General features: G+C 41.6%; 2 protein-coding genes across 3 annotated transcripts in view; both read right to left on the bottom strand.

The window, feature by feature from the left end:
• Window positions 1–569: 569 nt before the first annotated feature.
• Window positions 570–13525, bottom strand: plcxd3 (phosphatidylinositol-specific phospholipase C, X domain containing 3). Its single transcript, XM_076099685.1, has 6 exons — window positions 13408–13525; window positions 4891–5147; window positions 4488–4661; window positions 2436–2611; window positions 1747–1848; window positions 570–726 (listed from the first exon to the last, which is right to left on the bottom strand). Exons 1-6 carry the CDS (start codon window positions 13508–13510, stop codon window positions 570–572), a joined length of 969 nt encoding a protein of 322 aa, XP_075955800.1. The 5' UTR covers window positions 13511–13525.
• A 1504-nt stretch (window positions 13526–15029) lies between these two features.
• The window catches only part of oxct1a (3-oxoacid CoA transferase 1a), a 43791-nt gene continuing 31379 nt past the window's right edge, over window positions 15030–27441 (bottom strand). The window contains exons 14-17 of one of the 2 annotated variants that reach the window (XM_076099126.1): window positions 26683–26772; window positions 25431–25511; window positions 16006–16107; window positions 15030–15904 (exon numbers count right to left, since the gene is read on the bottom strand). In XM_076099126.1, coding sequence (XP_075955241.1) covers window positions 15869–15904; window positions 16006–16107; window positions 25431–25511; window positions 26683–26772 — 309 coding nt within the window. In that variant the 3' untranslated portion in view covers window positions 15030–15868. Of the gene's footprint in view, window positions 15905–16005; window positions 16108–25430; window positions 25512–25901; window positions 26773–27441 lie in introns of those variants that run through there. The other variant, XR_012956105.1, reaches the window with a different exon arrangement.

Below are 27441 nucleotides of genomic sequence, written 5' to 3'. Positions count from 1 at the left end.
TATTAAAAAAAAACTTTTGTACAGGTTTGGACGAAGAACGGCAAGCTATTTAAACCAGCCTAGAATTAGAGTGGTTTAAGTTACATAAGCTTATTTTACAACAACTTCTGAAAAAAACTGTCACTAGAATACAAAAAAAGAATGTACCAATACACTTAGTTGAAAGTCGATATGCTGTGAGGAATCTACCCCAGGTGAAGTGGTAAGTCAGAAAACAGTGCATTTGATCAGTGGAAAATGCAGTTACTTTTACAGCACAGAAAGTAAAGAAAATCAACATCCTTGAGAAACAAAATGTCGATCCCCAAAATAGAAGAAAGAAAAATCGTAACCTCACTCTCTTCGTGCTCCAATCAAACACCTGTGTCGTTTCTCCCAATCCCAACTTCTCTTACCTCAACACCCTTTTGCCATTTGAGCTGTCAATTCACTATACCCCTAAATAAAGTGAAAGGAGCAGTGCAGCTCTCCTCCTGAAATAAATGCCAAAGAGAAAAGAGTGAGAGCATAGACCAAAGCCCCTAGTGCTAGTGGTGGTGACCGTGCTCCCCGCCGCCCCCTGTGGGCTCTCAGGTGGCATCATCTTCCTCGTCATCCAGGTGATAGTTGAGGGTGATGACGGCGCTGATGAACTCTCCGAGCTCCACAAAGTCAGCTGTGATAATGTTGATGCCGCTCTCCCCGGGTCTCTGCGATCTGATCCACTGCATCATGCCCGGTAAGGCCCTGGGATGACGCACGGAAACACGCACACATATACAGAGACACAGAGACATGTTAGGGGAATGAGGAAGACGGGGATACAAAGTCACAAAAGATCTAAGAGGGATAGAAGAAGGGATGATTCATGGTTGGCTGGTTTAACACAGAGAGAGGCACGCTGTGATAAAAGATCTCTGTGACGCAGCATGAAATGTCTGCAAGCCAGACACCAGCTGTGAGGACGACACTCTGAACACTTGCTGGACATGTTCATGTGAGCCGTGCAGCAGGGGGAGGGTGTTACTCCTGCAGATGCCTCGCCCAGGTTTCTACTTGGCAAAATTCTCAGAGTTGTCGCCTCCTCATGCTCGCTTCCTTGGTCTGTCGAGGTCTACGCTCGCAGCCTGTGTGGCAAAACGAATGGATGGAATTCTGAAGGACGCCTACATCAAAGTAACCAGACGCCTGGTGAGAATGGCTGATAGTGGAGTTGTCAAATGAATAATTCATGCCAGGAAAATTGACGTTTGTTGCTGCTGAGGCTTTTAACAAACTGGTGACACTAAGAGGGAGTTATATAGAGACAAAACTGGGGGTAAAGCATGAAAAGAAAATCCTGAACCAAAACTGAGCAGGGGAGATATAGAAAGAGGGAGGATAAGGATGAGAAGCATCGCCTTGGGTTTGTGTCAGCTGTTTAAAAGCAACTTGAAGTCAGTGTCAAACGCCTAGAGATACCGACGAAAAAACAACATGCCTCTGGATTTAGTTATAAAATGCTACAATGACTCACATATGACTGTTTATGTGAGTGTGCATGTGCACATGAATTTTTGTTTTAAGTTGTTTTGTTTCAACCATGACATTTCTGTGGCCTCTGGGGCAAAAGGTGTTGCTATAAGTTTGGTTCCACAGTGCCTGTGCATACGTTGAATAATATTGTTTGCCGTGCTAACCCCGCATCTCATCCAATTTTAGTGTCATACTGAACATGATCATAAAACATTTTTTCTGTCTCTGTCATACATAAACAGTCATACACACCTGTCTGTGATTGTCTCTCTCAGTCCGCTATTCATGCCCTTCATCACTGTGCTGGCCTTTGGTGTCAGAACCACCTGGGAGACAAAGAAGGTCCCCTTCCTCCTGCAGGAGTCACATCACGTATTCATAAGTTATTTTTCTGTGTTTTTCTTTTTGTGTGCATTTGATCCAGTTTATGTAAAGCACCTTATGACATCTGCTGCAGAGAGGTGCTAAACGAATACATCAATGTTCCACACGGGGAAAAAACACTTATTCTGTCAGAAAAAAAAAAAAAAAACTATTTCACATGCAAATTTATGTCAGATTTTGAAGATTGCTTCCTATTAGCAGTTTCCTTTACATGAATGTATTAATGTGTTTTAAAGGGGAAAAATGTGGTTTTACCTGAATTTTGGCACGACCGCAGAAAAGCGGGGCCATACTAGGTTTAGGCCTAGTCTAGTTTATAACTTAGCCATCGGTGTGTCACATAGCCAGTAATAACTTGTGCATTTCATCCTAGTTCCCATCCTCTTAGTTGGCTACGTTTAACTAACTACAGCAAATTAAATTGTAAGTCATTATTTCCTGAACTATGAGCAAAGGATGACAATAAATCAAGGTCATGGCTGATTGACCATCATGGTTAGATCACATTAAGTCCCATTTAACCTCATGCATTAAATAAAATAAAAGTAGAGGCTGACCTGCGGTCAGTGACAGACGCCTGGAGAAACTGAACAAGCTTCTCTGGGTCGGTAGTGTTGGCCCAGGGAGTGGGCATCATCTGCCCTGGCCACAGGAAGGGCACTTCCAGGGCATTGGGGTGGTGGTAGAAGACAACCACCTGGTACTCCTTCTCCCACAGATACTGCAGAGACACCTGGAGATGGAGGCATGTGCTCAGGTTATAGGTGACAAACGAAAAAAAAAGGTGATGGGTGCTAAATAGTAAATACAAAAGAGCCCCTTCTGTGCTGAGTGACAGAAAACATTTTAAACAAGTAGCTGAGCTGGACTTGGAAGTTTGTCTCGTAATCTTTATGAATAAATGGATGTAATTGCCTGATATGATGCATCACTACGGCTGATTATTAAGCAGCTTTGATTCAATATTCGGTTCTGATTGACCATAGACATCGTTAGGCGGTGTAGTCCCTTGAGAAGAGTGTATATTGCATTAGATAGATCACTACGGAGAAAGGGGGTATACTCCTATGTATTTAAATGTTTTTTAGGATAATAGCTGATTATACAGCAAATTGACAGTATTAGAGGTGGATATACTCCAAAAACCTACTCCGTATACCTGCGTATATATACCCTCCACTACACAATTAACATTGGTATTTCTGAAGAGAATCTGTCTTTTATGTCTAATCATAGTGTATTGCTAATCGAGAAAAAAAACAAAGGCGAAAGAGTAAAAACACAAATTAAATTTATATTTTAAAGCTACTACAGGCTAGTCAAGAGGTGCAGACTACCTGCCAGAAATCCCATTCCTAGTAAATAATGAATAGCACTTTTGTGCAGATCTATATGTAGTCAACCTTTTTTCATAAACAGCAATATGTTTACATAGCTATGGCTGCCGTTCTGCCACAGTGTAGCGTATGGACATGAGAAACATATATTTTGGTTAAATCTCTGCAGAAAGATTTTCGCTGGACGAGTGTAGGTAAATCAATTAAGTTAGCAACAACAACAAAAAAAACGAGAATAAATATCCCCTGTCAGTGGATTAAAGGGAGAAGCCAGGTAATAAGTTGGATGGTGTCTAAGGAGGTGGCTAGAGTTGAAGTACAGGCCGTTTCATCTTGACCCCAAGATCCACATACAGTAGCTCATTTATTTAGTTTTTGATTCTCCATCATTCATACTTATTATGTGACAATGAGCCTCCAGCTGTATATTATCCCCTGGGTATTTCTATTGTGAGGTAGAGGGGTGACAAGGAAATAGTAGAAGAGATCTACTCAAAGACAAAGGAATGGAAGAAAGGGGAGCGAGGAGTGAATATAATACCTGTGGAGGAAAGAACACCATTCATTTGTCTTCTCTAAACACCACCCGAGATGCACCTACAGCACTGAGAAGACTTATTATTGTAATCATTACTTTTCCAAGAATCCACAAGTCACTATTGTCCTTTTACTCATACACTCCATCTTCACACAGCTGTAGCACCTGACAGGAAACTATGATCTTTGGTATTGATTACTACTCCTTCTTCCAGGTTCTAGAGATACACCGTCACCTCAGGTTGGGGGGAGGGAGGGAGGGAGGTGGATCAAGTGGTGGAGGGTGAAAAAAAAGGGACTGAGAAAAGCGGCAGAGAGACAAATCTGTCTGAGCATGGGAGCACTTTTCTACTCAACTTCTATGCAAAAGGAAATACTCTGTGTGAAAAACAATGAACAAATATAAGGGATGTGATAACCATCATTCTGCATCTCAAGACATCAAAACATAGAAATCACTGTTATGCTGCACTGAGAAAACTATAATTTTCAAAAGAGCACACACACACACACACACACACACACACACACACACACACACACACACACACACACACACACACACACACACACACACACACACACACACACACACACACACACACACACACACACACACACACACACACACACACAATGAGAGCCTGATTTGTGTTCTTTCTAAATCAAGAGTTGTTGAATTGTGAGAAGCATCTGGAATAAACGTTTGAGGCCGGCTTGTAGCTTCTACAGTACCTCCTGAGCGAAGACGACTGGGCAGAGCTTGTCCCCAAACACCTCTTTTAACATGGCCACCAGTTTTTCATGGTGCAGGTTCTGCACACCGTAGAAGTGGTTGAAGTCCAGGAACACAACCTCTCTGGCATGAGACGACAGGAAACTGCTGATCTGCTCTAGACCTTCTCTGACCTAAAAGAAAAGCATAATAATTACCAATACATGTAGAAATAATTTGTTTCATGACATAAGTATATGAAATATAGGCACATAAAAGACTGATGTACTTAAAATCTCTGAAGGACCATGTGTGAGTCTGCACTATCACTGCCACAAACAGCTATGTAAAAACATCACTTATCAACCACAAGCATTGCAAAAAGATTTATCACATCAAAAACCAGCAAAGCTCTGTGCTGACCGTGGCACTGAAGAGCCCGTGGGCGAAGAACAGCTCGTTGTCGGGGTCGCGGGGTTTGGTGGAGATGCGCAGGTCAAAGAAGCGGATCCCAGCCTCCAGCTGGCTGGTGAAGTTCATCGTCTGTGTAGCTAACCACTTCCTCATTAGTTTCTTGGCCACCGTGCCAAAAACAGAAACAAAGTTCTGCACCGTCTCTGGCTGCTCGGGTCCCACCGGGGACGCCTCGTCAATGTAGAAACTGAAGGAATCATGGGAACCTGGAGAAGACACAAACATGAGGACGCATGCAGGTGTTGACTGCTGTAGGTCTTATTTCTGCGGCGGGACACAGCTGGAAGAGTGGGGTCAGTGCTGGACAACATCATGGCAACAATACTGACAGTGAATAACAGTATTTTTGGTTAAACCTGAAGCCGATCTTCGATCCTCTGCCTCTGACACTCTGCATGCCTTCAAAATCCGGTCTATTCTAGTCTTCGGTGACTCAATTTGCAATTTCAGAGCCATGGAGATTTTCTAAACCCCTCAGAAAGGCCCATTTCCCTTTCACGGGTTCTCGTAGATAATACGATCCTTCCTGCCAGACGAGGTTACTGAACTACTGCTTGCACTGAGATGCACCTGAACAAGCTGACCTACCATTACATTGCTGGCAGGCCACCTGTAGTGCTCATTATCACTCAGTAAAACATCAAAAGATTCATAAATCTATTTCTTCTGCAGAAAGTAGTCCTGATGAAACATGATGTGAAATTTTCCAAATGTGTGTGTGTGTGTGTGTGTGTGTGTGTGTGTGTGTGTGTGTTTGTGCACACGTTATCCAAATTAGGCTGACAGTAATTCTGGTATCTTCCTCCTGCTCTCATAACTGCAATCAGCTTTGTCACGTTCCCTCACTCAAAGCAACATTCCCCCTCCTCTCCTCCACCAACACACAGACACAGGGCCTGAGTTTGACCTTCAGCTATGCTCCAGTGCCAGGTCTTCTCAGTCAGCCCAGAGAATGACCATAAGCAGGTTGGACAGCTGACTCCTGGGGGCAGGGCAGCAACCAGCATCTCTACAGGCTCATTCGTACCACCACGGTCGCAACGTAACAGAGTATGACCTTAACCGGTCACAACAGCTGGCTGTGCTGTTTCTGCAGAATAAAGAATATTGTTGTGTAACTAAAACACCATAATCATTATCGCACTATTGTTTTATTTATCCACTAATCTAGTTATTTTTTTTCTTTATTAATTGATTCAAAATGCCAAAACATGGTGAGAAATAATCACAATCACATATTTGTGCGTTACTAACTAGCATGCATGACAAAAAGACATTATGCTCTACTGCAGAGAGAACAAACAGCGACTGAAGGGCCGAACATTGTGCAAAAGGTGCGGAACACCTATAGGAATCGGCAGAGAAAGCTGCCTGAGCTGTGAACATGATTTAATGTTGTTTATGTTATAAAAACATTTGCTCCACTTTAACGCTCGGGCCGTGTCTCAAGGGCAACACATTCATTTAGAAGTCTAAGGAAACACTTTTGAAACTAACTGTGCAGACGTCGCACTTTCATCTTCATACAGTCCTTTCCATCTAACAACATCGTGCTTCAGACATGAGTCATTTCCCTTTTAGCATTGTCTACTGGAACTAACAATCCACATTTGTTAGACAATATATGATGTTTACACAATTTCTTTGCTCTCTTAATATGTTTAACTGGCAGAACGTTAGACAAGCCAGTAATCTCAGAGCTTACTGAAGGAAATCCAAATTACTACTTCCCGTGTGGCCTCAACATACAGTGAACAAACTTTTCCATCTGTATCAAAAAAACAACTCATTTGGTGGTAAAGGCTTAAGGCTTGCATAGTGATTATGCTTTGGTTCACATTGATCTAAAGGGCCATAGTCCATCATTTGGAATGATCTGCTTACTGTAAACAATGTCCAAACTCCTGCAGTTCAATAGGTTCAGCTTTGATAGATGTGAAGATCCAACATATTCTTACTCCTAACTCGTCAAAATACCGACACGTGGTCAGTGGCCCTAAGTTTCAAACTATGACGCTATGTCCCGCCTCCAGGGTCGGTTTTGGACGAGTCAGTTTCCACTTATATAGTGTATTTTCAAAATAAACTTCCGTCTCCACAGAAAGTTAGATTTAAGGAAACAAAACCACTTAGTTAGATTTAATAAAAGAGTGTGACGATAATGTGACTAGCGACTCACCCGAGTTACATTAAATAACCATAAATAACCACACTAACGTCTCACAGGACTAACGACTGCTGTGACAAAATGTCAACGTTAACTGTACGTTTTTTCGCACAGGACACAAACAGCTGTCTCCTGGACGAAAGTCCTGTTTGTTTGACCGATCCAACTCGCCTCCCACCGGCACCGTGTGAACTATTTCGCTCTTTATACGACGTCAGTAGATAGTCAGGAAGATGTGTGCATGGACAAACACCCAAAATGCACTGAAAATAACTAAATCCTTGAATAGTGCTAGTGGGCGTCAGCTTTAAATGTGAACTTTGCAACATAATCTCGTCACTGGGGTGAATAAGATGAGAAGAACGTGGAAAAGAGAGACAATGTGCCAGAGTGCAAGCAGATAAAGGCTGAAACGAGCAGAGGTAATGATTCACTTGATGATGATGACGATGGCGATGACGATGATGATGATGACTGTTACCTTAGAGAATTGACCTGTGTTAACTGAGTAATTCTGGCGGAATGAGAGCAGTGAGGAGCACTGGTGGTTTATGCCCTTTTTCGTGACAAATCATTTCTGCTCACCGTGGACTCTACAGAGCAACATAACGTATATAAAGCGATAGTGTAAAGTAACAGGGTGGAGGTGAGCTAAATGAAACTTCCCATCCTCTCATGGATCTTTCTATATATAGTCATGTTGCTCCCTACAGCCCGATGTTCTTCAAACTCCTGTTCAATTCGCTCCAGTCTCACTTTGTTTCCCACCGTGTTACTCTCTTCCATCTTGTTCGACTGGCGGTGCGCACAAAGCCCATGCATCACCGATGTGGCTGAATTTTTTTGACTTTTAGAATCGAGATGAATGTCCTCCTGCTGGAAAACTCAATTAACTGCTGTGGTGAGGCAAGAGCAGCCTGTGGAGAATCCATACCTAATCATTTCTGCCCGTTTCTTAGATATTCTGACAAAAAGATTTCCTCGAGCGACTTGTAACATTGGAAAAATACTTTGCTGTCAGTCATAAAAAGACCTGAATGTGCACCTGGTCAGACACAATGACTTTGGTCAATCTACAGTTGAGGTAAAAGGAGATTTGGGTGGTTTGTGACTTGCCACCCATTTGCTTCATTTCTCAGTTATTTTTCTCTCTCTCTCTCTTTGTCTTTCTTTCTACCGAACTATTTTCTCCTGCTTTGTTTGTTTTGAATCTTACATCCTCTGTTTTCCAATGGACTTTAAGCCGACTGATTTCCTGCCCCTGAAGCATCTCACTGCACTGCCAGTGTTAATCCTGGCATATGATACCATTCATCCTTGTTCAGGGGCTTAAGTGGCAGCATAATGGTCTTGGGACTGACGGACAGATTTACAGTTAAAAGTCCTGGGCCGGCCTTTCCCTCTGCCCCAAGGGAGCCGGCAAGACTGACTGAAGATGCCTTTTCTGTAATGGATTTCTTTTTATTGCCTTGGAGGCCATCTTAACTCAATCCAATTGCCTTCACCCTTTCCCCCTGGCCAAAGGTATGCTATTCATTTCTTACTTATGGTAAAGCCATACGCTGCTACAGTCAGCCATTGGAGAGGGGTGGTATGGCTCCCATGAGCCCTCTTATGTAAATATGACCCTGAGGGCTTTTTAGCATCTTTGAGGTAAAGTAATTTCTTCTGTCCAGTAGTTTGTTTGCTTTGAATAAAGTCAAACATTTAAAAAATTGAATTTTACCTGATAGCGAATTAATTAATTTTGGGTAACTGCTGTCCAATTTTGAATTAGATGCTACATTTTTTACGAGTCACTGTATATATTGAAACAAAAAAAATGTAACAGCAACAAACAAACAATTAATGTGCTCATGCGTGCTCATTATATCTTGGCCAAATCATCACAGTAGTATACCATGACAATTTCGTTCATCATAATACAAGATCTTATTTTAATAAGATTTAAATCAAATGTGTCCCTTTTCCAAACTTGTTTGATCACCAAGAATGTGAAAAATGAAAAAAACGAGTGAGGCCAGTTCAACAAATAGTGTTAAAGCTGCATTGATCAATATTGTTTATATTATGTGTCTATAAAAAGGGGTAAAATAAGGAGAAAAACATGTCACTGCGGTATGTATATCGGCCTGTTTTGGAGTTATTCCGCCTCCTAGTGGTCAAAAATCGATTGATGGAGTTTTAAAAAGCCAGAAAGAAAAGATGTGGATTATTTGTTGACATAAATCTCTTAGAGAGTAAATGTAAACACGTTGGTTGCTTAAAAATAACCAAAGCTTAGTTGATTAATACAAACAACATAGAACTTTAAATTTACATTTAGTCCGTGTGCACACCTGTAGGACACAGATACGGTATACTGAAGATCCAGTTTAATTACTATGGTAGCAAAACAGCCGTTCCCTGCAGTAAAGCTTGTTTCATGGTGAGAGAACCACTGAGAAACAGATTCACAGTATCTCTGGCAGCACACCTCTGCTGACCACCTCAGTCGGACGAACGTGCAGCGAACTGGCAGTCTGCAGCACTCACCATGCAGATCTAACAATAGCCTCAGAAAAACAGCCCATCATGTCTCCCGCTGATCAGCTTGGGGGACGGAAAATGATAACTACTCCCTGCATCTTTCCCTCCTTCTCTCCCTTCAATGACCTCCATCTTTAATCTGCTACCGCTCCTTCCTGCTCATCCCCTCACCTTTTTCCCCAATTAGCAACAGAGTAGAGCTGGCGCAGGTCATCTGACTTGTAGACTCGATAGTTTGGCACATTGTGAGGCAAAAGTGGCATAATGGGACCAAGCACAGAGAGACGAGTCATGTCTGAAAGCAATCATGTTCTTATCTCACAAACAAGGTGATTTGGACCAGCGGAGGACTGGCAAGAATATGCTCATGAAAATATGTATTATTTTTATATAATAAATGATAGAACCACAATGCACCTGGCTGCTGGGTGGTGTCATGAGTCACAGCAAAATAAACAACTCACATGGTCAAAAGGTTATGTTCAATGCTGCCCTCGTATCAACAAAAACAAAAAATGAAAATCTGACTGTATTCAAAAACCTTTTCTTTAAAAAAAAAAAAAAATACATTTTTTTATCTGTTTCTGACAAAAGCTGTCTTTTCACAGCTCTTCACCTTTTCTGGACACATTTCAGTCAGCCTTCACAGCAGAGCTGAGTCAGCTTTCCTCCGGGTGACAAATGATTTGTTGGTGTCTTTGGACTCTGATAATCACGCGGTTTTAATTCAGTGGGAGCTCTCTATGACAATCAAAGAGAAAAGAACAATCAATTTTGCAATATGTGGGAATCATGTTGGCACTCAGGATCAGGCTTTGATCAGCTAAGGACAGGATTTATTGTTCACATTTTGTCTTCCTCTGCGGTGTACCACAAGGTTCCGTTATAGTGCCCATTTTCTTCCCATAGGATATGCTTGCAGTGGGATCTATTTAAAGAAATGAATTAAATAAATATTTACTAACACTTCATATCCTGGTTACAGTGAGAATATGCAGCCTCATGAAACCTGCTGTCCATCTTTTTATGACCCTTTAAATTCCAACTGTGTCCTGAGTGGAAGGGTGTATTTCACCTGAGAACTGTTGAGAAATTAAAACAGTGTCTCTCTTCTTTAGGGACTCGGAAACATGCTTTTATGTCTTCACTTATTGATTACAGTAACTCTTTGTGTGGGAGTCAGTCAGTTGGCCTTGTCTCGCCTGCAGCTTGTTCAGCATGCAACAGCGAGGCTACTCGAGAAGAAAGACCATCCCTCCCCCTGTTCTGGCCTCCATTCATTGTCTTCCAATTAAATTAATAATTTTATTGGTTTTTAAAGCACTGCATAATTGGACACCAGTGTACAATACATTTTGACCAATATTTCCAATCCAATCTAAACTCGGGGTGATTGAGCGTTTCCAATTTCTGACTGGGAAACAGTTTACGCCTTACTATTAAGTGTACTGTGCCCGTACGCGCTTTTGAGTGTAAAAATTGGAGCACGTCACTTTCTGTCATTTTTATTCAAATTGTCTAAACCTTAGCACTTTGGTCAGCATTTGTCCTCTTTAGGGTCTGTACATAAAATATCTCCACTTGACGAAATATTGAATTAGTGGTTGGTACTGGTATGTTACATACATACTGTACGGAGTTAGGAATCCTTGCTGCGATTAGCTGGCACTTCACCATTAGTGCATAATTAAACAAACAAACAAACTGACTAACCATTTAATCATCCTGACAAAGGCAGTTCACGGCAGAAGTGGCCATCCATGATCAGTGAATTAGTATATATTGTACTGTATAATGTGACTTTTGAACTGTTTTTACTAGAGATTGGCCAGGTAGATCTCAGTCAAACGTAACAGCAAGAGGACAGAGATAATATCTGTCATATGCTACCTTGAGAATCTATAATGGTTTACGTGTATGGACATATATTTTCCTATCATACACAGGTCCTTTGGCTGCATTAGTTCATATCCAATTACTCTAAATATGGAAAATAGATGGCATTAAAATCAGATACCATCTTCTCTGTCACCGCAAAATGTTATGATAAAATCATCACGAATCATACAGATTGTATACTAATGAGTACAGTAGTGCAATGCTGGCAACGCAGACACTTTAGCTTTCTGGCAACAGCAGAGCACCATGCCATAACATCACCCCCACATGAGTGCTCCAAATTGCCAAAATACTTTGGCCTGTATCATTGAGGCTGGTGAACTCTATTTTTTTTTCCTGTCAAATAAATAGCATCACTGAATTACAGGCAACAGTGGGCGGATGCCAAGGATTGTATGTCAGGAATCTAACATGATGAATGTAATATCATTTCAACTCAAAGGAAGAGTGAAACTTGTGGAGGAAATAAAGCAGTTGGCTCATTTGTTTCTTGTCTGTCCCAGTTTTATTTCAGCTTGAACAAAGGCTTGTAATGCTGCCTTCCAAAATGAGATAAAGGGATGCAATATGAGAGACTTTTGAAGGAAATCAAATATATACTGCAATAAGAACACATCGTTTTTGCTAAATAAACTCATTAAATCCTGTGGACTTTTTTTTTTCTCGACAAACCCTACACCAAACTAGTGCACACAAGCACAAGAAAGTGCAAAGAATCTACGGATGTTAACAGAATCAGCATCCAAATGGAGGATAGACAGAGAGCAGCTGAGCTGCAGGCCGCGGGGCCAATAAGAAGTAATGATACCTAATTAAATGGGACAGAGCATGTTCCCATGCTGGCTTGGCATGGTGGACTGTGGCGTAATACAGCACATGTCAGGTGATTTGGCAAAATCACAAGCATGAGGTAATACACGTCATCCTGCTCCTGTCTATCAGTGAGTATTTGATTACATCTAATGCTGGACTGCATGTGTCTTGGCATCCTTAAGAGCAGTGGACAGTGCTGGTAATATGCCACGCCTCATTGGACTCAAGGTCCAAGCCATCTGCACCTGAAAAGCCATCATTGCACATAAACACACCAGGTACTAACAGCAAGAGATGGAGAGATGGAAAGGAGGGGAAAAAAGAGAGTGGGGAGCGCGGAGGATTATAAATGCAAGAAAATTAAGGATGAAAGAGCTTTGTGTGGAGGTGTGATAATCACTAGGCAGCAGATATGGAATTAGCTGGCTAGGCCATTCCACCACTCAGATGAGTGGTGGGCTTTACAACCAGCATTTCCAATTTGAATGGAGTTTAAGGAGACCTGCACACCGATTGGCTGAAGGTCTAACTCAGTTTCTATGAGAAGCGCTGTGATGTACTGTGCGCACAGACTGAACCCATCCCACTCTCTCCTCCTCTGTGGCCACCACCCCAGTACAAACGCCAAAAGTCCCACATAATACAGAGCTCATGGTTTATGTATATTCTTAATCTTTAGAGCAGCTCTTAGTCATAATTATTATTATTTTTTTTTACCTCTTATCTTCTCCTCGGAATATTAGGACAAGCAAGACAGCAGACCATCACAAGAGGATGCTGAACTGTTCAAAATACATGGCACTTCTCACGTTGCGCAACAGGTTTTACCCTTTGTTCTAATGAGGTAAAATGAAACCAAAGCCATATTTAGGTTGTAAGGGTTGCCAAGAAAAACATCAAAGTTTGGAAACCAATACAATATTGTAAATGTTGAAACTCACAACCTATTTATATATTCCTCATTTACTACGACAGCTACACGAAATGCGCGCGGACAGAAAGACATGGACACACTCCCTCACCTGATTACACTGGGGCAACGTAAAAGAGACACCTACCGGGAATAGCCAGGTTGGTGAGCGGAATAGTGTGCATGCTCTGCGGTAAACTTGCCATCCAGTCTGCAAAGCGCATGTCGTTTCTCCCGTGAGACGAAGCCATGCTGCCGCCGTGAACAACGCTCCGTTCTCCCGGTCCGGTGCCTGCGCCAACCTGGAGTGCTCTCTCTCTCTCTCTCTCTCTCTCTCTCTCGCTTTCTCACTGTCTGTCACACACATACACGCACACACACACACCAGCGCGACAGAGAGCCAGTCCACACACCCCTGAGCAGTACGCATCGGCGGATGCCACAATTACGAAAATGGGGTTTGTTGGATCGATCCAAATATGGCAACAGCTTGTTCGCAGCAATAACACTGTTACACGTTTCAGTTTTACAGTCACATAATCCGACAAAAACAGCAGCCCATTAATAATTCCAGTTGTCAGTGTTCTTTTCTCTAAACGATACTAGACCAAAATCCACGCATTTTCTTATACATGTTTTATCGCATGGAGGCAGAACACCAACCGGTGGCTGCATGTTAAACATAGTGGGACAATTAAGTTGTGCACTTGAATAGATTTTGAGCATTTCAAACACACACGAAATTTTTTAATCTGATCATACAAGCCTATTGTTAAGGAGCAGTGGTATTTGTTCTGGTATAATATGCAGGTATATCCTCAGTAGGACATTAGAGATGTCCATTATCTCATTACTTCTCTACAAAAATATATATATGTAAAGTACTGGCTGAAATTAATGTTAGCGCTAAATACTGGGATTGAAAGCAAATTCCCTAATTGACCTAGAAGCACGTCTGAGGTCATGCACTTGGCTGACAAGAGAGCCATATGGCAGGGATTAATTATCACTGCAATTAATATGGCAGTGATAATGACTAACTGACATTCACTGTGTTGGCAATCAGCTGGCTGGCCAACTTATCGTGAGTCATTCAACAAACTGGGTCACAATGGTATAAAGTTGGAGAATCTACCAACAACTGCAGATTCTTTTTTATCATGTATACCCATGGGAGCCATTTCAAACCTGTGTCCCTCTACAGCCCTTCCAAGCATTGTTTTCCCACATGGTTTCTGCATTCATGTCTGAGGTGAGGTGACATATAGGAGGAAGGGTTGATCATTTGTAATTTGTAAATGTTTTTGCTGCACTGCTCATGTTCAAACAGATTGGTTTGAGTAAAAGCCTTTCATGTTTCCCGTATTCCCTTTTCATAGCATTCCAGTACCCGCATGAGAAATAGGTTACTAAATGTAGGCTTACAGGGTACCACTCGCGTTTGACTCATGAAGGGATGTTCTGGATTTACATTAACAGCCGGTGGCAAAAGCCGCTGTCACTTTCTTTAATTTTTCTGCTTGATGACCCAATCCAGTTGATCTTCTTGAACCCAAAAGCCCACTGGCTGAATTCTCCAGTTATGTAACAGCCCTCAGGTAATGGCAGCGCCTCTCTACCAGAGTGGAGAAATCACATCAAGAATGTCAATGCAAGCGCACCCTCCACATATAGAAAGCTCTAACCTGTGGAGTGTCAGAAGCCATCACTCTCAAAGCCATTTGCTTTCAATCATTGTGTGATTTGATGAATCATTTTAAGAAACAAGTCAACTGTTGGTATTTTTTTAATACTTTTAAAATCAGAAATCAGAAGATTTAGAGAGAAGAAACAAAAAAAGCATTTTCTTTCTTTCACCCAGCAAACGAGGTTGTATTGGATTTTTATATACAAATGCAAGTGGAGAGCAAATGCCTGTCAAAATGCCTGCCAAAAAGGGTTTTACATTGTGGCAATGATTATTATTACAAACATGTTTCAGTCGGATCCTTATTATTACATCTCACAAAATATATCTTACATTAGATGTATAATCCAAGGACGTTTTTTTATACAACTACAATACAAACATCTATGCTGAATGAAGAATCACCTCAACAGCACACATTTGTTTTCTAAATTCATCACATTTCAGCTCTCTACATCCCTTTTTGTTGATGCACTTTAAATATTATTATTAAATTATTGTATTATTTTTGTTCAGAGTGCTAGTGACGTTGCATTCTTCTTACAGAACATTTGGAGAGTATTCCCTGTTTTCCACGACACTTTCATGTGGCTTATTTGGTAATAGCTGCACAAATATTAGTCAAAGATGCTTAACTTAACGGTGTAATAGGCAACAACGTAATGTTCCCTAACCGTTTGCCAGACCAGATCCTTAAAGAGAACCATGCATGTTGGCTCCTGTGGTTCCCAAGTTAATATTAGCGAGGACTACACCTTTCTGATATATTTGGATGCTGATTACCAGGGAACTGAACCAAACTGTTCTGTTTAACAAGCATATTTGACCCGTCTCAGGCTGCTTAATCACCAGCTGTTTACCACAGAGAGAAAAAAATCGAGTGTCACACAAACCAAAAACACAGATCCATTGCCACCCCCTTTTAGATTTGCTGCATGGACCTCAGGTTGGGAGACACCTAGAAGACACCAGACAGATCACAAGGAAGTCAAGACATGTCTCATGGTTCTGAAGTTAGGAAATGAAATACAGCGCTGGTAGCCAAACTGTTATACTTACTTCAAAATCGGTGCCAGTGCATGCTTTGATATCCTCAGGAGTGAGCCCCTCCCATACTTCTATCAGAGTCAGGCCTTTTGTCTTATCCACATCAAACACAGCCTGGCAAACACAAACGGGGCAGAAAAAGAGGAAGATGACATGTTTAGAGAAAAAGACGAGGGTGAGCGATGAGACACAAAGACAAAATGGCGAGAATGAGCATTTCCTTAATAGATGGGTTTGAACCCCATGATGTGTGGTCCCCGGGGTCCCAGAGGAGGATGCAGGAGTCTCAATTATCAAAGTGATTTAAAAGAGATGACAACACCCTCCCGCACCACTTCAGTGTCATCCATAGACGACAAAATAGCTGCAATTATTGGTGAAATTGTAAGTGTGGTGAAAGAGTGGTGCTCAACTCCATGAGGTTGGACCACTACAACGTAAAGAGCAATTACATATTAATTGTGGTAATACTTTTAACAGTTGAAACACAAAAAAATAATAAAAATCTGTTGGATTCACGAGTCTCTGATGAAATAGTCATAGGCATAGCTAACATCAAGAAGGAAGGGAGGGGACTCAATGTTAACTGAATTCAAGCCTAAACAACATTTCGTTGTCCTCAAAATATTTATACCTGTGATCACACTTCTACGACAACCAGGGATTTGTGCATGTGTTTTGTGAGGAGTTTTCCTGAATATAGACAAATTCACAAGCAATTATTGATTCAGCCGATTCCAAGATGAGCTTGCACATGGTTTATGCACAAAACAGAGTGTGCACGATAAATAAATGAGGCTCCAGGAGATTTCCACTACTCTAAGAGTAATGAAATGCTGTACATGGGTAAGGGCATCGCTCCTGTTGAAGAGACTGGGAGGTGGAAACCTTTAGCAAATTACCATTAACAATCCTCCCAAACCTGTCATTTACACTGAAGGCTAAAGTACCATAAATGCATCTAAAGAACAACTAAGTAATGTTCAGTCTGACACACTAATGCTTGTGAAGTACCTTCAGGGAGCAGACCTGTTATTACCTCTTTAAGCTTTCTTTTTGGAGCCAAAATAATAATTTGTATACATCAGAGTGACACTGTTTGTTCTGGCCAAAGTGTCTCGTCTCAAACACATTTTGTTTTTGGGTTCTTTTCTAACTTGGATTCATGTACGTGTACAGAATAATGATAGTCAACACTGTAACTTTACTTTATGTTTTTTTACATTCTCAATAGATATCCTAAAGATTGAGAAAAATTTTCAGCATAAAGATTTCTCAGGTACCTACTATCATTAAGTTGGATAACTGCCCAGCTTAAAGGAACAGTGTGTAGGATCTAGTGGTGAGGTTGCAGATTGCATCCGACTGAATACCCCTCCGCTCACCCCTCCTTTTCCAAGCGTGTTGGAGAACTACGGCGGCATTGAGGTTCTTCTCTAGGTGCTCTCTAGAGCCAGTGTTTGGTTTGTCTGTTCTGGGCTACTGTAGAAACATGGCCGTGCAACATGGCCGACTCTGTGAAGAGAACTCAACGAGAAGGGCTCATTCAAAAGTCACGGAAACACAACAATTCTTTGTTTTAGGGGACTAATGAAAACATAGTTATGAATATTATATTCAATTTCTATAAATCTCCCATTAATCCTACACACTGTTCCTTTAAGATTGCCATGGATTTCTGTCAACTGATACAGCATCATCAGATTCAATTTGAAATAACTTAGACTGCTGCTTCTCAACACAAGGCTGACATGAAGTTAGGTAGGTTGTAATGATCGCCTGAGTCTATCTTTGTGTGCAGCAGTTGTGAATGGGGAATATGTTGGTGTTCATTTTCCTTAGCATATTTAAAGTACTGTACTTGTAAGTGTTATCAGTGGCCTGCAATGTTGACATAGGTTATGAATAGGGTCTTTTATTATTGTTACTATTATATTTATTTTTCTCGCTTGTATAAAATGGGACGGGGGGGGGGGGGGGGGGGGGGGTGACGTGAGAGGAGTATGGAGCGAGCAGACGGGAAGCAGGCGGCGTTTCGTGGGCTCAAAGAGTAGGATTACCAGGCGACTGTACAGCAAAGGAGCAGAATCAAACTTTGTGGATTAGAAATCGGAAAACTTCACTGGACCACTGCAAGAAAGACCCACCATCTAAGCGGACTGTCGTGAGATAGCGTGAGTTCTACAGATTACGGAGCAGCTGCGTCTCGCCACGCTTCCACCTGTTATTGATATTGTTTTTGGCCCTGGGGATTTATTCATCATCGGACTATTTGAGTTGAATTAAGGAGCTTTGGGACTGATGGGACACTGGGTTTGGGTTTATAATTTGTGAATGTTAAACTTGTTTATTGTGTCGGAGTACAAGTGCGAGCCTCACGGCTTATTGTTGGCTGTAATTCATGCCGACCAGGTCATCTAAATCTGGAGCCATATCATTATACCTAGTGATGCGAAAAATACTCTCTGAGCTGAGCTGGGTCCTGTTGCTTCCCTCAGCAGGGACTGACGGACTAAGCCACAGACACATCCAGGCAAAGGCTGTCAGGACTTTCAGCTCATTAGAACCACACACACACACACACACACACACACACACACACACACACACACACACACACACACACACACACACACACACACACACACACACACACACACACACACACACACACACACACACACACACACACACACACACACACACACACACACACACACACACACACACACACACACACACACACACACACACACACAGACAGAGAGTGACAAGGCAGGAGGCAGATATCTCACTCCAATATAGCAAGACAGATGGAATGTCACAAGGGTCTATGGTTAACACAGGCACTGACATGCATCTCTAATCGTCACACGTGTCTCAAGTGATTAAGGAAAATTAAAGATGTCCCAGAGGTGCTGGATATAGGAAGAGCAACAGTGTGCTGATACGGCAGGTGCTATGTAATCAATGTGTCCTCACAGTTTAAAATATACAGGATCAGGACACAAAAGGAGCTGGGGGAGTAAGTCATAAAGTGACGAACCATCGACTGACCTAGTTTCTGGTGGCCACACTTTTTCTACTGACCAAACAACGTGCCTCCATACGCAAAGCAGCCTTTTTGTTGTGAAACTGTTGAGTCACCTTTCTTCACAGTCTTCAGAGTCACCACCATCATTAACAAGATTGATGCAAGTTAGTCATTAAGAAGCTGCTACTCTAACCCATGTGTCGTCTGGCGAGAAGTGGGCTGCATGTCATGGAACAACAATAAGCCAACATCATTCAGCCCACCTCACGCTCTAGACAAATGTGAACGTTACAAAGAGATGGGAGTAAAAATTTACATTTTACCCTCCAACAAATAAGACTTCAACAGCTCATCCAGTGTCCTGTCAATGCAACACAGCAATTACAAGGAGCAGCTTTTGAGATGTGTTCAGACAAAAACAATAAAATCATTTTAATTTGGTTCCTGGAGTAAATAATTGCTGTCATTGGGCTCTGCCGTCATCGCGGAAAACGCCACAGGTAACACATTTCTTGGCCCATTATGATGACTGAATAATTCAGGAGTTGTTCTGCTTCATCTGTGAATGAGTGGGCAATTGTTTTTTTTGTATTTAAAACAGGAGATAATTCCCTAAATAACTGTTGAGGCGAGAAAGTACTGAGAAACTTAGCATAAAAAAAAAAACATCGGAGCCACGGAAGTGATGAGATTCACTCACCGCACATGTGATAAACACAAAATTGATCATTTCAATGACGATGCCGCAAGCGAGCCCGCTTGTGAACAGGGGAACTGTGGCTAAGAGAAAAGGAAGGGCAACATTGTGTATAAAAAAAGGTCCAAACCATATCGGGAGGCAGCAGAGACTCTGCCTGAGGCAGCAGGTTTCCCATCACCCTGGGACTCGAATCGCAGCAACACTATTTAGGACGACGCTTGAATTACCATCCCTTCTGGCCATCGAGAGCCAAGGCGGATGCCGTGTTTGTGAGAATATATTGTGTGTTAGCATCTGCGCACGAGTCTTGAGTGGAGGGAGCAGAATATTTTTTGGCAGGTTTGGCAGCCCCCAGTTTCTGTTGTCATTTTAAAGACAGATTGCAGCAGGGATTTTATTTATGCGAAATAGCAAACAGTAAAAAAAAAAAAAAATACATTTAGAATAACCATTATCAGGCTTATTAAAAGCATTGTTCGCCACCTGGTTTATAGTCCCTCATGTTTTACCACTGGGAGTTTTCCCACAAGTCATTTTATAAACAGCGTTTTGGGCTAATAAAAGAAGAAAAAGCTCAAACGTTAGGCTGGTGTGCTGTTGTATTCTATTCATCTCACCATAAGTTTATAAATAACACGCTTCCACTTGACTTCAGACATAAAGCCCTAACTGGTTTTATGTCACCATCTTTAATAAGTTTTTAGTTTACCACCACATCCTGTGAGATTAATAACAATTGTGCGTAATACAAAAGTGCCGGCAATATCCTCACTGAGGTTTCAGCATGGGGCCTTATTTATTTGCAAATGGTTAGTTTTATTAATCAGCTTTTACTGGCAATCACAGATAATTGTTTTTCCCCTTCCTTATTGTCATGGAGATACATGTAGCAGAGGAGACTACTGTTCGACTTTCAGATGTATCACTTGCTAAACGCTCCTGCAAGGGATTTCAAATATCTGTCACGAGTTGAATCCCACTGGCAATATGGGAGGAAACCATTTCCTCTCATAAAACTGATGCGTGTCTGTTTTTCCAAGTTTGAAGGCCGATGCTTTTCCTTCATGTTTCACCTCGCTTTATGGATATCACCAGAAAAAAAGGGGGAAGACTAAACATGTGTAAACGTTTAAATACCTTACAGGATCTACAAACATTCTATAAACTATAATCAAATTGCTATGAACTAAGCGTAATAAATGGAGTGTGTTAATGCCTAAATCTCTCTTGGGTTCTCTCAGGTGCACAGAGCATAAAGACACTGACCATCCCTCTAGATGAGGACAATACACAGTTGTTTCAATAGATAAATGCTCTGAACAGCACTGGGCTGTGCACTAAACTCATTATTATTCAACAGGTAAGGTTGAATAATGCTCTCCGTTTTGGAGTAATTTAAAACACTCTCACGTGTCATAGTCAGAGCTTTCGGCGTAGCCTTTTGACATCCCTGCCTGCTGTCATTGCAGTGAAAAACAACTCGAACACTAAGGTTCCTGAAAGAAAAGAAGGAAATATAGTTGGTTCACGGTTACAGCTACTGGACGGCCCCCTGCGGGTAAATCATAGTGTGCACGTTGTGTATTCGTCAACCTATTCCAACAAAATAACACGTAACATAGACATACTGTACATGAGGTCTAGAGGGTTCTTATATTGTCTCAAACTCACAGCAGTCTAGCTAGTGTGTTTCTCATACATCGTGTGTGAGCCCCCGCAAATAAGAAACATTCGTTTTGGCAAACTTCACTCAGACACAATATTAGAGGGAAGAAGCTTTAAGAAAGGAGGCCTGAGAAAAATATAGAACAGGTGTTTGTGACAAGCAAAAATTGGCTTTGCTAAATTACAGTCAGAACTGAAACCATGTTCACACCATGTCTGACTAAATGGATGTGGATTCAAACTTCACATTTTCTTCACCCGAATATGTGTAATTTTCTTCACATTGCAACAGACGTGACATTAGAAGGATAGAGGGTAGAATAGAGGAGGAGGGTTATGATAAGCAGTAAGCATGTGTTGAAAGAGATGGCAGGAAATGAGAATAGAATAATGAAAATTTGAGTCATTACCAAGAAAGTAAAAAGCTGGGGACGCAATAAGAGGAGAGACTACTAATGGATGTAGAGGGAGTGAAAACAGCAGGAGATGAAATGAGGAAGGTGAAGAGGAGGAGGAGGAGGTACAAGTGCTAGTAGGGCAGTAGAAAGAGCTTTAACCTTTGTAAATATTGACAGAGATCTGCTCGCTGAGAAATGTTGCGCAATCACAACAAAAGCCAGCCGAGCAGGAGCGAACAGACGGGGTGGAAAAACAAAAGCCATGGACACGCTGTCTGACTTTGCCCCCGACGGGTCGTGTTTTAAATGAGCGAGTTCCAAAGGCAGTGAACACCAGAGGGTTGCAGGGAACTGACTAAAGTACAACATGACTGCATCAGCACTAAGCTCTACTAGCTATTGAAACCTCTCTCTAGACCATTTTTCTTTCTAACCTCACCCACACATTTCTTTTCTCCCAAATCAGCATTTATGCCTCCTCCATCCTACTTCCTCCATTCTCACTAACTGCCATCTAAGCCCCCCCCCCCCCCCCCGCCCCCCCATCTTAACTGCTCTTAATTTTCTTCCAATCTTGTACTTTAGCTTACTGCTTCTTTCCCCTTCAACAGACAATTCCACCCTTGGGCCATCACAAGCACTATCCTGACAAGATAAGCGTTACCAAGTAACTTGAATGCTGGCCAATACAACTGGATGGGAGTGACACAAATATATTCAAATAATGTTCATGGCCCCCCCTCCCCATATGTGCTACCAAGTATGACAACATATTGCTGTAAATGGCTGTATCCAAATGTTTTCACCATCTTCTGTCACAGCACGCAGAACACAAACTGTGGGGAGCTGATGAAATTCAAAAACAGAGCAGAAAGGGAGCGCTTCACATACAAATGAAGACGATGGAGATTTGCCTTTAGGCTAAGCTCTCCATAAGCTTTCCAAGGGAGACCGAGCAGTGAGATTCCCCAGAGTACACCCAGTGGTCCAACTTTTTAAAAAATGTGAACCACCAGCCCCACCTGCCACACCGAACGTCTTGGGTCAACCGAGACTACCCAACCATATCCAGAACCCCAGGATCAATCTTTTCCACCCGTGCCACTGTGGAGCTTCTTTACTACCTGAATGATCCCCTCCACAGAGGGCAGGTGGGTTGCCTTCGGGGTTTTCTCAAAAATATCAAAATAAAAAAAAGAGAGAGTCCAAAACATATAAAGCTGCAGATCAGCTACGACTACACTTATTGCAGTAGCATCAACAGCATTCGAAGCCGGGCCCTGAGGCAGGGATGGGAGTCTCAACCGAATGCATAATTAAGGGAAACCCAACCCTAGCCATGAAAGTGAACAAACCATAACAAAATCAATAAGAAGTCTCCTTCCCCAAATCCACTGATTGAATTAATGTTAACTGAATAAATGTAATTTCCATCTACTTGCGTCACTCTATTGCATCACAACAAGCTCTCAGTGGCAGTGTGATTGTTTTCGTACGTGTTCGTGTGTGAGGGAGATGTAATTGAGAGGTAAAGATACAATGTGTGTCTTGTGTTGCGTTGCGTTCAAAGTCTCTGTGTGTGTGTGTTGCTTATTGCCGACATATTCAGGGGACGGATTGGCTGCGATAGGAACGCAAACCCGCTGACTGGGTTTATCTTATTAGATTTTGGTTTCACTTAATCACTCATGACTGCAAGGTGGGAAATTGTTATACTTTGCAAGGTGAACAGCCAGGTCTCGAATAAAAACAAATGGACCAATATTTTTTTAATTCATATGAAATAAACAAACAACCAAAAAAACAACATAAACTGGTGGTAGAGGGAGGAACCTGCAATGTCGGCCACAGGTTAAAGGCTTAGTATCTGTAGTGGCGAGATCAAGTGTGTATTCAGTGTATTCATGTTCTACAAGAACATTGCTGCTTAACACAGAATTAACTGAAGTAAAATATGTCCCAGAAATGTTAATATAAATAAACTACTTGCACAAACTTCTCTTATGCCCCCCGAATCCAAGTCTTTTACAGGCCACATGTACTGCGCAGCCACAGGTGACTCATTGCCACCAACTAAGGAGCACCTATGAGCAAGCAGCCACGTTCATGACTCATCTATCCATTCATGCATATGCATGCATGAAATATTTATCTTTTATTGTTAAATTTATATTTATGAATAAAGGATTTTGACAACATCATCAAATTTATCATAAAATAAAACATTTGTCATCATTTCTTTTTTTTAAAGAAACCAAAGAGCACATTTTTCCATATTCATGTCTTTAAATTGTATATTCAATGACAAATCTGCAAAGATCTAACCCAAATTTGTTGGTGTGAGAACAATCCCAAAATATTTCTGTTTCTGAATATTCATCACAGAAAGAGAAGCTTGTGTTTATGTCAATTTTAAATTTCTGCATGTAGTGATTGGCAGGGTAATATTTATGGATCATTTTGAGGTACTTCCTCAACCATATTCAAAATGAGAAACAGTTTCTTTCTACCGGGGAGTCAGCTGGGATTATCTCTACCTTCTTATGTTCAAGGAAAAATGAAGCAGTAAAACAAATCTGATGCAAGATTTCTTAAAAACAATCATTACAGGCTCCAGATGGGAAAGAACCTGGTGTGTGTGCAATGTATCACTAGAAGCATGTCATATGAATGAGTGGGGTCGCTGCCCCCAGTACGTTACAACGGAACCATCCTCCATGACGTGCAGCCTGTGCAGTGGTTCCTTGCCCAGTCCCTGGTGCAATATTACAAATAATACTAACAGTAAGGCATGACCCGCCCTGCTCTGACTCTGATCGGCTCGCCCTGATATTCTTACTCTAACCCTAACCAATGCAACCAACGAAGGCAACGAGTGCTAGCCAATCAGAGGCAGAGTAGGGCAGGTCATCGCTTCACCAAAACAGGATTCATAATTTAGCCTCTGGAACATGCATTCTAGCACCAACCTTAACTAAATGATTAAGTCCTGTAGAGGCAGGTCATATCTTTGCCAGAAGGACGGGTTATATTGCATCCCAGGTGAGCCACTAGTCCTAATCCAGTCTCACGTTAGTTTACAGTTCTTTAGGGCTGCTACAACAAGCTAACTGTTGCATTGGCTAACGCTAGTAGCTTGCTACTGTTCGATACAAAAAGGGAAACAGAAATCTGAAAAAAGTAAATTTGGGCTTTGTTGAAAACGCCTAAATGGAATGTGTTTAAAACGTAATATTTTTTCTAATATTCTACAGTCTTTATCTATTGATTTACTTTCAGTTTGTCACACTCATGTATGTACATATTTGGAAATCATCATTGGACCAATGCAGTGTCGATTGACTGGCAATAAGCCGAGCTAGGACGTCCTCCCCTGGGTTGTTGTACGTGTAACCCAGCAGGTGCTGCTGTTGGAGGATTTTAATCTGAATTTCAATAACATTGTTATTTTCCAAAGAAGAGAGAACAAATATTTTATAAATGATGTTGAGATTCGGTAATGGTCAACCAATTTCTCTTTTGTATATTTTGATCTCCCTCTTCCCTCTCAAAAATATAGGAGCAGCAACCTCCTCTGTCTCTATGGACCTGTATCGAAATGATTTAAATATATATAAATTAAACACACAAATAAACTCACCTTTTCTGTGATGATTCGATCCACACACTGCTTTCCAGTTAAAGGCAGGTTGCATTTGTCCAATATCTTGTGTTTTCCTCCCTGAAAGACAAAGGGTAGTTGATAAAATACTTAATTAGAGGTCAGCCACCTTTATTCTGTGTTAATACTTCCAGGGATGCAGCTTCAGTTTCAATATATCCAGGGATGCAGCTAATTATGCACACTCATCCTATCCCCAAAGGATATACAGCACATCGATCAAGATGGCTGCCTCGGTGTGTTGGTGCGCATTGTTTTGTATTCAGACAATTTCTTACCGTTACACACCCTTGCACATCTTTTCTCTTTTAATATCCACATGACACTTTAACAATATACTTGATTTAACAGACTCTTATTTGTTTTGTTTATCATATTTTATTGTAACTTTTCTATTTTTAAATGACGTCATACTATTGCATGTATGTTGCGTGTTTTACTCTTACGTACCAAATCACCTCGCCAAAATCCTTGTATGTGTAATGTACTTGGCAATAAACATATGAGGCTGTCTCAGTTTCCACAACAGTCTCCTTGAAGAAAAGGCACTCATCAAAATGCCTCCGACGCTTCCTGAAAAGCACACATCATACATCAAACCCCCCCCTCCCTCCTCCTGCTCCCCATAATGAACGAGAGCAGACTTCAGGGCAGTACATTTATGCTCACCTGCTGCACCATCTGGAATAAAGCTGGGCGCCAGATAGGCTCCCATTAGCAAAAAACAGCATGCTACTCTGAATGCAGAATGTTACGTTGAACTTGCATCATAGCGGTTCGGACTTTCGAAAAAGTAAACCAATTCAGTTGGAGTGCCTACTGCTTTTGTCGAAGACCCTGTGGGGTTACTCATCCCTTCCTACAGAACTAATCAGCTGTTCCCAATACGCCGAGTCTAATTCTAGACTTCTATTCAAATTAGCCAAAGACGAACCAACAGGTTATGGTTTGTGTGCAAAATGTCATCAGGATGAGCTGGCGCTCTCTGTTCAAGAGGCATTTAGCAAACCATTAACGGAATTATCTCTAATCAGTCATAACACTCATTACCGTAGGAAGCAGAGAAAAGGTGCGCTGGTGGGTTGCACCAACATGGGAGAAGAAAATTGCAAATTTAATTGGACCTGGACCCTTGGGGAAGGAAATTAGTCTTTTCGGGTAATTTGTAAAGGCAACGCTGGTTAGAACAAGCATGGTAAAAGCTCACTCACACACACACACACACACACACCTTAGCCGAGTGCTCCATTGTGACCACCACCTTGGTTCCAGCGCTAGCCACCAAATCCATGGCTCCTCCCATTCCCTTCACCATCTTACCCTAAGAATGGAAGATAAAAGAGGATTACGGTTTCAGCTTCATTTCTTTTGAGAGGACAAAACAACATAAACACCTTACAATACAACACACTGGAATCTTAAACAGCCAATAACCATGGCCTTAAACATTACCATGACGTTAAATGAAGAAAAAATAGAACAAAACAACAATAAACAAAGGCATTCATTTCGAAGGGTGAAAAGAAATGAAAGCAATACGTTTTCTATTTCAGTGCCCCGTTTCCAGTAGATAGCTCTCCCCAAAACAACTCCCCCTCCATCAAAAATACAAAACAGTTTACAAAGCCGATATGTGGCTCTGTGCCTTCAAAGCGTGGATATCTTCTAATGCTCTGTGCCTGGTAAAAAATAATATCATCCCTGCACTAGTAAGACCCCAAAAACTTCACAGACTGAGACAGAGTAGAAAGAGTTCAGAATGGATCTTCAGCATCGAACTATGAAGCAAGGAATCTCGGTAGGTGTGCATGCCCTTCGCATATCTCGAGAAACAATGATCTACTTCACGGTTGGCGGATGTATTGCTGTTCACGTTCAATATTAATATGTTTTGATTAACAAGCAATAGCCCCCTGTATGGCAGTGGGGGCGGGGCTTAAGGGCTCTGCGGCCTTTACAGGCTGAGGCTTATTGACTGCAGTTCACGTTT

This window comes from Anarhichas minor, unplaced genomic scaffold (assembly GCF_050575085.1).
Source record: "Anarhichas minor isolate MPS153535 unplaced genomic scaffold, ASM5057508v1 ptg000025l, whole genome shotgun sequence".
In the NCBI taxonomy this organism is placed as follows: Eukaryota; Metazoa; Chordata; class Actinopteri; order Perciformes; family Anarhichadidae; genus Anarhichas; species Anarhichas minor.
The sequence above is the reverse complement of the archived record's forward strand: the minus strand, read 5'-3'. Positions and strand labels throughout refer to the sequence as shown.